Source organism: Aptenodytes forsteri, unplaced genomic scaffold, assembly GCF_000699145.1.
Source record: "Aptenodytes forsteri isolate BGI_AS27 unplaced genomic scaffold, ASM69914v1 Scaffold3, whole genome shotgun sequence".
Taxonomy (NCBI): Eukaryota; Metazoa; Chordata; class Aves; order Sphenisciformes; family Spheniscidae; genus Aptenodytes; species Aptenodytes forsteri.
Window position 1 is genome coordinate 1 of NW_008795283.1, and position 10,709 is coordinate 10,709.

Below are 10,709 nucleotides of genomic sequence, written 5' to 3' on the forward strand. Positions count from 1 at the left end.
GGGGCAAGAAAAGCGTCGCCCGGATCCTCCCCTCTCGCACTGGGACTCTCCGCACCCCGTCCCGCAGGAACGCCCGCTCGTGCTGCACCTGGGCCAGGAGCCGCCCGGGGGGCTCCCCATGGCCCTCAAACACCTCCAGCTGCAGGAGGAAGGGGGTCTGCACATCCCGCTTCACCAGCCGCCTGAAGGGCTTTTGGGGCTGCAAAGCCCAGAGCAGCCCCATGGGCTCCAGGCCGGAGAAGCTGCCTCCCGGCAGTGCAGGGCAGCAGGTGAGGTCCAGCCCCCCGTCGTCCCCTGTCTGGTAGCAGGCACAAGCCTGTAAGAGCTCGCCCACCTCGTCCCACAAGGACATCCGCAGCGTGACCTGCTGCCACGGGCCAAGGTCCTGCACGGCGATGGCCAGCGGCTCATCGAAGAGGCTGCGGGTGGCGGGCGAGAGGCGGACGGAGGGGACCATGGAGGAGAGGCCGCGGACAATGGCCGTCCCGGGGTGGACAGAGTACCATGGGGGATGAGTGATGTGGAAATGCTGGGCAAGAGAAACCTTGTCTGCTGTGACCACAACGGTGTGTTGAGGTGAGAGGTGGACAGAGGGTACCATGGGGGATGAGTGATGTGGAAATGCTGGGCAAGAGAAACCTTGTCTGCTGTGACCACAACGGTGTTCGGCAAAGAAAGCTGGGAGCAATCTGCAGCTGCTCCTGTGATCCACTCAGCTACATCGTGGTTGTATTTAAGCTGGATGTCCTGGCTGCTGTGCCTGGGCAGCCAGTCATGGAGAGCTGCCTCCTCCTCCTGCCCTGGCAGGAGTGGGACTGCTGGCTCCCCTCCCCTCTCTCCCTGCCCCATGTGGCTGTTGTGAAGCCAATGGTTCATGTATGCTTCGAAAAGATGCTGTACCAGTGCCCCAAGGGGCTGATTACAGGAGTAAATAAAGCCCTGCTTTCTCACAGCTCTCCTGTCACTGTGCATAGCTCTTCTTGGAAAAAAATGGTGGATGTGCTCCCTGTAGCTATGTTTGTGTTTCTGCACTGCTTGGAAGCATGTGAGAGAACCCTCAGCATGGTCCTATTTTGTAATACCAGGTAGTCAGAGGCATTGGGCAGACTCTCAGCAGATTTTCCTTGCCCATGAAGATTGTGTTTTCTCTCCCTCTGAAAGTGTCACGTGCTTTCTTATCTAGGATTAATTGTGTAGTCCAGCATCCATCCCCCCTCATATAGCAATTTCACCTCACATGGTCCAAAGAAAATTACCCCACTCCCAGCAAAAACTCAGCTAATTACTTCAAGGAATTCTGATCCCATTTTCTCCCCATAATTCCAAAGCAAAAAGCATTCTTCTGAAAGAAAATTGTACTGACTATAAATCAAGCAGAAGAGCTTGTAGGATGACCAAGGCATCTTGGTTAAAAAGAAGAAGCCCCCAGCGAGAGCACATACTTCTGAAGGGGAGACGAACCCAAGGCACAGAAGAGAAACATCCCATCCAGTGGGAAAAGCTGCCTGAGAGTTCTCAACCAGAGACCCTGGCATCCCAGTTATAACATTCCATATCATACCCTTCCTGCAGCTCCGTGAGCTTTATAGGCATTCAGGGTAAACCTGGTGAAATCCCTACACTGAAATATGCATTTCTGAGGGGGTGTTTTAAAATATGAGCTGAAGATACTAAGCATGCAGAGAAGAAGTAAACTCTTTTTTCTCATTTATAGGCTTGAAAACCAATTCTGGACAGGTCATACAGTAGTGGCACATGATGTGCTGGGAGATGTCAAGGCAGCCCTGGCAGTGCCAGTGGCAGGGCGGGCTCGGCACAGCCAGTCCCCTGGCACTGCGGGAACATCTCCAAAGGCAGCAGCTTTGCCCAGGCCCCGGTGTCCCATGGCTGCACAGGCTGTACTTGCCCACCCTGTCAGGCCAGCTGCCGTGGGGGCAGTTTCCAAATGGCAAGTGCAAACACAGGGCAGGTTCTAGGGAGCAATCAGCCTTCGGGCCTGCTGGTTATTACCCTTGCAGAAACAGACCCAGAGGAAGGCGCAGCTGCAGCCTTATTCTTCCCTGTACTTGGACTTCTCTCACAGGCTCTCCCTCTCCTGAACTCAGCCAAACTGCAGTCTCCCTTTGGAAAAGGTTGCCCCTTTGCCGCATGCAGACCTGGAGGAAATTGTCCCCACAGTCTGGGAGCACTTTGGGATGGACTGATTTCCCTGGACAGCCCAGACAGCTCACCCAGGGGACATGATCCCATACGCAGCAGGGCATCACCATCATGGAGCCCGTGCTGTGCTGGAGGAAAGGCAAGCTCCCACTTGTCCCCGATCAGGGGAATTGCGGCCAGCTCCACATGGGGCCAGCTCTGTGCATCAGGACAGTGGTGGGGCAGCGTGGCAGGGTCTGTCACAGAGCCCCTCTGCACTCCCCTCTGCCCCAGCTCCTTCAGGCCCCCCCTGCTCCAGAGGCCCAGTGAGGGAACATGTTTGGGGCTTGGGTCCCACCTTCCCCCTGGGGGAAGCTGTTCTGCAGAAGCTCATATGGGACGGGAGCCCACCTCGCTCCCAAGAGGGGCTGGTGCTGCCCTGCACTGGTGTGGGCTCATGGGGCCGTGGCCTGGGAGCATCTCATGGGAGAGACAGCTCCATGAGCCTGGTGCCACTCTCCTGGCATCTCCTGGGACTTCGCAGTCTTTCACCTCTCACCAGATGATGGCAGCTGGTGTGGCCATGGGCTTCCCCAAGGCTCCCGTCCCTCCCTCCCTCCTGCTCTGCCACCTGCTCTTCTTGCCCACACCCAGACAGAGCGCCTTCCCCACACAAGGGCAGGTCCATGGGCTTTGGCTGGGCCGGTTGGGAGCATGGATTACAAAATATCCCGGGCAGGGAAGGGCCTGGGAGTTTCATTTGCTACTAATTCTCTTTTATCAGTTCTGATCTCTTATATAAATTTTGCAATCCAAACACAAAGCAGCAGGGGTACATCCTTTGGGAGAAGATTGCAGAACAGCTTCTTGGATGACCGGACCATATTGGGGCCAGAAGCAGAAATTACCGGCCAGAGCACATCCTTCCAGAGGAGAGGTGAACCCAAGGCACAGAAGACACAGCTCTTCCAGAGAGATCTCTCTCCCAGCAGCCTGACAGCTCTTAACCAGAGACACCAGCACCACTACTTTTTCTAACACCCCATATTGTACACTTTCTGCAGTTCAGCAATCAGAGATGTTTCCATTTGTGATGACACATTCACTGTACATGTGGTGAAATCTCTGCACCCAAAGGTGCATATAGTGGAGGTTGCTTTAAAGTACAGGCTGAAGATGGTACACCCATGGGGAGACCACAGTTGTATGGAGAGTACAGAAATTTATTTAAAGTTCACAGGCCACCAGGGAGATAAATGAGCATATTGCATATGATCTGTTCAATTAAGATAAATTCAGATTGCTATCCCTTTTCCTCACTGCCTGATCAAAAAAGATCAGGGAAATTACAGAAAATGTGAACCCAATTCTACTCACAGCTGTGGGTATGTGAAGCCATGTTATTGGGGTTATACTGGTACAGGTGTTAGCAACATTAATTCAATAAATGAAAAAGCATCTGTCAACTCAGGTTCTTCAGACCTGGGTGTGCTTGCCTTTGGGGTAGAATAAAGCCTAGCTCTCTTGCCAAGCATCATCCTGATCCTTTGAATGAGCCTTCTGCTGCCTTATCCCCCATCTTAGATGGCCAGCTGGTTCAAAATGGACTCCTTGCTCCTGGTGAATGCTGGAAAGGGGAGGAGAATATGTCTAGCATTTACTTTCTTTGGGATTGCAAACATTTTTCTGGTTTGATTAACAAAACTCTTGCCTTTGCAGAAATGATCTGCCTGCCCAGTGATGAAGAGGAAGTGCTAATGGACTCGTACCTGTATTGCCTGTCAGGAAGAGAGGTCTCACCAATACTTCAAAGGCTATGTTCAAGACTCAGCCAGTCAACTAATGCTGAACTCAACACCACCCGAGGCAAATGGCAGCACAGCTGCTTAGCTGGACTACAGCTGAAGGTAACTGGTGGGGACATTCAAGTACGCTGACAGATTGCACAGAGTACATAGGAGTGATGGCAGCCACCAAGGTTTCTGCTGCATTAGCTCCAGGCATGCCCCACCTCCCATGTCCCATCTGACGCCCTGCCTCCTGACACCCTGCCCCCTGACCAACACCGACAGCATAGGCAGGATGCTGCCCACATTATTAGTGTAAGGAATGATTCTCTCAAATCACACCACCACTGCTGGAGCCACGGGGCGGTGCGACTCTCACCCGCATTCAAAAGGCATTTGCATGACTGGCTCTTGCTGCCAGATGACCTGGACACCAAATGTACCTGGCAGCCCACTGGAACCATGGCATTGCTTACGATCCTGTGTTTGCTATTGGTGATTGGGTGAGTTGCCGTATGGGCATGTTGTTACTCATCTTTCTTACTGCCTCAGTAAAACTTTATTTTATAACATGTTGTCAGACTCCATTACTGTTTACACCACACCATCCCAGAGAAAATGGTTCCCAGTGCACTCACAGCATAGCAAATACAGATGGGCCATTACCAACTTGGCACTCACCAGACCTAACCTCAGCTTCTAAGAGTTATTCATCTATCCAGACCATTATCTAGACTTCACCTGGCCTCAAGGGGAAAGAGAGGGACCCACAGCCTCTCAGCCACCTCCATACACATCCCTGTCCCTCCACATTGCTCCACTCCAGCACTTCAGGCACAAGTGCTTGTGGAGGAGCAGGCACATGTAGCCTATACATATATATCTCCTAGATATATGCCCAGGATATAGCCCAAGCAAGCCTTGCCTTGCCTTGCCTTACAGCATGCTGAGCATTCCCCTCCATTAGCCGTGGTGCAGCCTCTGGAGGATGAAACACTTCCCCAGGTCCATCAGACCAGAGTTGACAAAGGGCTTGTGTCAGATGCAGCCGGGGCAACAGCACCTCATATCTACCCCATTGCCTGATGGGGCAGACAGGCTCCGGCTACTTGGTGAGCCTTAGTGCTCCGCAGTGGGGAGTATTCCTTGAAGCAGCTGCTCCTTCCCCATACCCTCCCACACACAGGCAGGGAGATTGCAACTGAGGGGCACTTGCTGTGCTGGGAGACATCAAGGCTGCCTGGAGCCCTCGCTGCAGCCCTGGCAGTGCCCGCAGCAGGGCGGGCTCGGCACAGCCAGTCCCCTGGCATTGTGGAAGCATCTCCAAAGGCAGCAGCTCTGCCCAGGCCCCAGTGTCCCACGGCTGCACAGGCTGTACCTGCTGTCAGGCCAGCTGCCACAGAGGCAGTTTCCAAACGGCAAGTGCAAACACAGGGCAGGTTCTTGGGAGCAATCTGCCTTCAGGCCTGCTGGTTATTACACTTGCAGGAACAGACCCAGAGGAAGGAGCAGCTGCAGCTCCATACCCGGGTTTCTCTCCCAAACTCAGTGAAGGTGCAGGCTTCCTTTGGAAAAGGTTGCCCCTTTTCCTGAATTCATATATGCGGGGAATTGGCAACAACAGTTTGGGTGTTTAAAAAAATATACTGGACATCACCTACATGTGGTGAATAGGGTGAATCCAGACACTTCCTGGGAGATCTAAGTACTAGTACTTAGCACTAGGAGTACTAAGGGTATACCCAGGTTTCTGACTGACTGGTCAAGGACTGATTCTGATGTATCAGCCGTCCCTTCCCTTCTGGCAGCCATCCTCAGGCCATTGATCAGATTGTTGTGTGGGGTTATCATAAGGTGTGAGGTCCAAGGTGTGGATGAGAGGAAAACTGCACAGAGGAAGTGCCCTGTGGCAGATAATGTATGATCACCTAGAGGAGCAGAGCTGTCTCACCCATAGAGAGATTGTAATACAAGTGTATTCTTACACTTTTCCTGTTTTCTCCCAGTGAGGAATATTGACAGTAAACCCTGAGAATAGTTTTAGCTGGCCTTTGGATGAGAAGTTTTCAGCTGGAATTCCAGGTGAATTTGCAAGGTGCATTTCCTGCCGTGGGCACGACAGCTTCACAGTTCCACTCGCCCTCTGCGAACCTCTTCATCACCATGAGGTCATTTTGGAAGCCCATTTCTGACTGAACTGCTTTAGGTCGCACGGAGATGCCATCTCTAGAGCAGGGAAACAGAAAACAAAGGGCAGCTGTGGGAATGATGAAAGTCTCCTGTTTTCCTGGTGAATATATCCCAGGGAGATCTTCCATATGTAAGATGTATAGAGAAGATCACAATGCCAGTTGTCCGAACATGTTTTCCTCTCCAACGCCAGATCCCCAGTGATAAAGTGTGACATCAGAAGGTTTAACGAGGGCTCTCACAAGCATACACGTTATCAGTAGGCTCAAGGCTATCATAGCTTGTGCATCTGCCGCAGTGGGGCAACATGGGCTGGACACCAACCCTCAGGAGTTCGATGGGAGAAGCCCCTGCTTGGAGGCTGCTGATCTGTGTGTGGGTATGGGAAATTCTAACTGCTATGAAACATGAAATCAAGCAATTGCCTGTTTTCTCTTTATCAGCACCATTGCGCTATAAAATCATCAGTACCCAAGAAGGGTACCTTTGAATCCAATATTATAAAAAGCCATAGAACATATATGCTCCAAATAAACACTCTAATTTAAGACACCTCAGAAATCAAGGGAATTGGGTAAACTTAATTTTGACCCATCTCTTCATACTTGGTTGCAAACATACTAGAAAGAGAGAGACCATGAAAGCAAAGTCTGCGTTGTTAACTTAATGCAAATGGCTTTCTTTTCTAAATTTTGCAAAAGATGCCGTGTGCTTTTGGCCGAGCTACATAGAGTTTTCCTTGCTAGCCATTGTCTGTAAAATAAGGGTAATTATAAGTTTTTAGCTTGCCTTAGGTTGAAAATTGAAAAGTATTGATACTTAAGAAATATGGAGATCTTCAGTGCTGGAGGACATTAAAGAAAGATAAAGTATTGCTATTACAAGTGTATTTGTAGCATTATTATACATTCCATATTCCATTATTATTATTATTATTATTATTATTATTATGAATTCACACATGCATGGAAAATGCATTCCTATTTTTATATAGGGAACAAAGCATGAAGCAGATAAATTGCTTTCTTATTCTGAAACTGAGAGATCAGTTTGTCACTAGGTCTGAAATCTTCCAGCACATTTAGGCATCTCACTATTTTTCTCAGTGGAAGTCAGTGTAGTGATCCTGAAGGGAACACCATTGTACATCGAGCAGTTAGTGACCCACAACAGAGTTAACCCGAGCACGCCCAGGCCTGTGCTGTGCTGCACTGCACGTACAGCGTGGCCTTCAGGCCTGTGCTGTGCTTCAAAGATTCCCTGGCCGCAGGAAGAACTCAGCCAGCTCTTCCTTAGAGAGGAGCCCACAGGCAGCTCCCACCCAGTACCTGCGATTATGCCACCTGCATGGCCTTGCCTTTATCGAACAGTGCAGTAACACATTCTCATGCGAACATTGTTTCTGTTTGACTCTAGACATGATAAATAAAGCTGTTTCCTTCTCTTCTTAGAGTGTTAGCTCTAATAAATAGCATTTTTAATGATACCTTACAGAATGCGAGTGTCTTTCTTACTGGGATCATAATGGACCAGCATCCTAGTGCAAAACATTTGGCGCAGTCGGCAGGTCTCAGTGAGAAATGCCTTTCTGGAGAAAGAATAAAGAAAAGGGAAACTCTGCCTGGCTGGCTCCGCACAAATCCGTAAGGGGTATTTGCAAGGTGTTTAGCCTAGGTGGTTTCCTCAGTGGATTTAGAAACTGAGGAGGAATTATCAGAATGGCCCACTCCAGCTGAAGTATTATGCTGTCTTAGAAAACGGGCCACGGAAAGAAAAAGCTAAGGAGAATTTGTGCCGCCTTTGGTTGTTATTAACATGCTTGAGACGGACATGGGGGTGCTTACAGCCAAGGCAGAAAGACCTGCATGAGCTACTGGTGCAACTCCGCACAGCAGCCCCCAAGCAGCAAGCTGTGGTGCAGGCACCTGCCATACAGCTGCCCGTGGTGCAAGCGTCTGTGGTGCAGCCACCCGCGCTGCAAGTGCCTGCGGCACAGGCAGCCATGGTGCAGGTGCCTGTGGTGCAAGAGGGGCATGCAGAGCAGCCCGGGAAGGGCACCACTCGGGCACGAGCTGTTTGCCAGGGGGATGAATGGTGGAACAAGGACGTTCTGGTGAGGACGAGTAGACAGAAGGGTCAGAGGATGAGCGTGGCAACAGCATTGCTGTCCGGCCACCAATGGTTCACAAAGCAAAGGGCCCCCCAGGGACACCTCAGCACGCTCTCATGGTGTGTGATTTTATACAGCCTGAGTTTCAAGATTTAGCAAAAGCATATGGACAAAAGACAGGGGAAAGGCTGGCGCACTGGCTGTTGCAAGTAGAGGACTTTGGAGGAGATGATAGTGTATACTTAAATCCTAAATAATTAGAGTGCTTGGGTGCCATCTCGCAAAACCATGATTACCCAGCAGCTCGGAGGAGCACAGGGTAATGCAGCCCGCTCCTTGTGGGCATGGCTTCAGGAGGCTTTAAAGACAGAATACCCCTCACCTGCTGACTGGGACGATGAAACAGCATTGTGGAAAAGTGTATCATCTGAGCCTTGTCAGTATTTACGGGAACTAGCCACAGGGCCAGGCATGTATTCATGTAACTTGTTAGGTCCTGGTATGGAACTTTTTGCACCCAGCATGAACAGCCCCATATTAGAGGGTGCCCCATTTGCCTTGTAAGGACCAGTAATTTCCTTGCTAGGGGCTGCTGCAGGAAAAAAACAGTGGGGGAGGTTATTCTATCACTAAGACAGCTTGCAATTATCAGACTGAAAAAGAAGAGACGGAGCCTGAAGCATTTCAAATGCAGCAGCTCACGTTTGCATGAGAACATCTTGCTGCACTGTTTGATAAGGGCAAGGCCGTGCAGGTGGCGTAATCACTAGCACCGAGTGGGAGCTGCCTGCCGGCTCTGCTTTTAGGAAGAGTTGGCCGAGTTTTTCCTGTGGCCAAGGGATCTGTGCAGCACAGCACAGGCCTGAAGGCCACGCTGTGGCTGTGCAGTGTGGCACAGCACAGGCACACAGGATGGTGACCATCACCAAATTTGCCTGTGAGTAATGAGAGTACTTCCCACAGTAGGGCAGGCTTCTTTAAAACACTGTGTAAACACACAGATGATTTACAGACTGCCAGAAAGTTCACTAGCTTCCTGAAGTTACCTAGGGTGTAGCAATATGGCTGGCGAAAGGAAAAAATAAAAAATTAAGCACTTCCCTTCTCTAGCCCCTCAGCCATGCAGAATCGCTCCTAGAGCAGATACCCATTTTAATGAGAACATTTGATTTCTCTACCCACACCAAAGCCCTTCTGCCCCCAGATGAGATACTGTGATCTGGACTGCTGATTCACACCTAGCAGGTGTAAGGCGAGAACAAGACAGAACACTTTCTAAACAAATGTATGTTTATTTTGTTAAAAAATAAAGAGTTACACTTGCACCAGAGGCTTCTTTGTGGTCAGAATGCCCTTCTCAAACAGGAGTGTGGCTAGAGAAATCTTGTCCTCCAAGGTTTCACATGGAAGGGTATCCACACTGACGTGGTTTGGATAGGAAGACAGGAGAAATTCGATACTGTCTGTGTACTCGGGATCTATCTCAAGGAACTTGGGTTCTTCCTTGTGATACACTCTTGAGTTTTCTGTCGTGTAATACAGCATCACACCTGCTTCTTCATTACACAATCTAATGATGCCATGGCGGAGGAGACGTACTTGTGTGTCTTTTGTTATCAGTATATCAACATCACAGGGCCCTCCATCTTGCCACCGGGCCGGGAAGCCGTACATGCTCTGCGCCTTTTCACTTTGTGTAAGCACTGGGGGGAGACAGTCATGAAGAAACGACTTGGCTCTCTGATCCACGGCAGCGTCAATGGGTGCATAGTCAACAAGTTTCTTTATCAGGCTCTGCACCTTCCCCATAAAGGCTGTTCGGCGAGCGTCGACTGCGTCCGAGTTGGTGACCCCCATGTACCCCAGGTAGTCCATGGGAAGCCCTCGCCGATACTCCACGTCCTCCTCCAGGGCCATCTGCAGAGCAGCCGGCAGGAGCTTCTCCAGGAAGTCCCCCCAGGAGTTCCTCTGGTAGGAGGACACCGTGATGTGGAGCGAGTGCGCGTCAGGAAGACAGTCACCCTGGTGGATAAAGCCTCGGGGGAAGTACAGCAGGTCCCCGGCCTCCAGCACCGTCTCCAGCATGGGCTCGCCGAGCTCAGCCTGTGTGAGGTTTGCGCTGGAGAACTGGGGCAGCACCTCTGCATCTGTCCGGGGGCTGTAGACGCGCCAGTGCTTCTTCCCCTCCAGCTGCAGCACGAAGGCCTCGATGTCATCATAGTGGGGGGCAAAGCCCTGCGTCCCAGGTGGCGTCAGGTATGTGTTGGCCCCCGCCATGCTGCCGAAGTGCTCCTGCAGGATGGAGAGGAAGTGCCAGACGGTGGGGGAGAAGGCCTGGGGGCTGAGGAGCCGCAGGGAGCAGCCGTTCTGGTAGAAGTCCCAGACGACGGCGGGCAGGGCCCGGCCGGACGGGTTGTGCGTCTCCCGCACCCCCTCGGCGTAGCTGGTCACGTCCAGGTGAGTCCCGAAGTGCACCTCGCCGC

General features: G+C 51.2%; 2 protein-coding genes across 2 annotated transcripts; both read right to left on the reverse strand.

Annotated features, from left to right (window-relative positions):
- Positions 1-7: 7 nt before the first annotated feature.
- LOC103898916 (acyl-coenzyme A thioesterase 5) lies at positions 8-601 on the reverse strand (the record flags this gene model as incomplete). Its single annotated transcript, XM_009279300.1, has 1 exon — positions 8-601. A coding segment is annotated over exon 1 (594 nt), but the record flags the coding sequence as incomplete, so codon positions are not given.
- Positions 602-9,498: 8,897 nt separating this feature from the next.
- Positions 9,499-10,703, reverse strand: CUNH14orf169 (chromosome unknown C14orf169 homolog). The gene has a single exon (XM_009279253.1). The coding sequence runs from the start codon at positions 10,501-10,503 to the stop codon at positions 9,541-9,543; it is 963 nt and encodes a 320-aa protein (XP_009277528.1). The 5' UTR covers positions 10,504-10,703; the 3' UTR covers positions 9,499-9,540.
- Between the last annotated feature and the right edge of the window lie 6 nt (positions 10,704-10,709).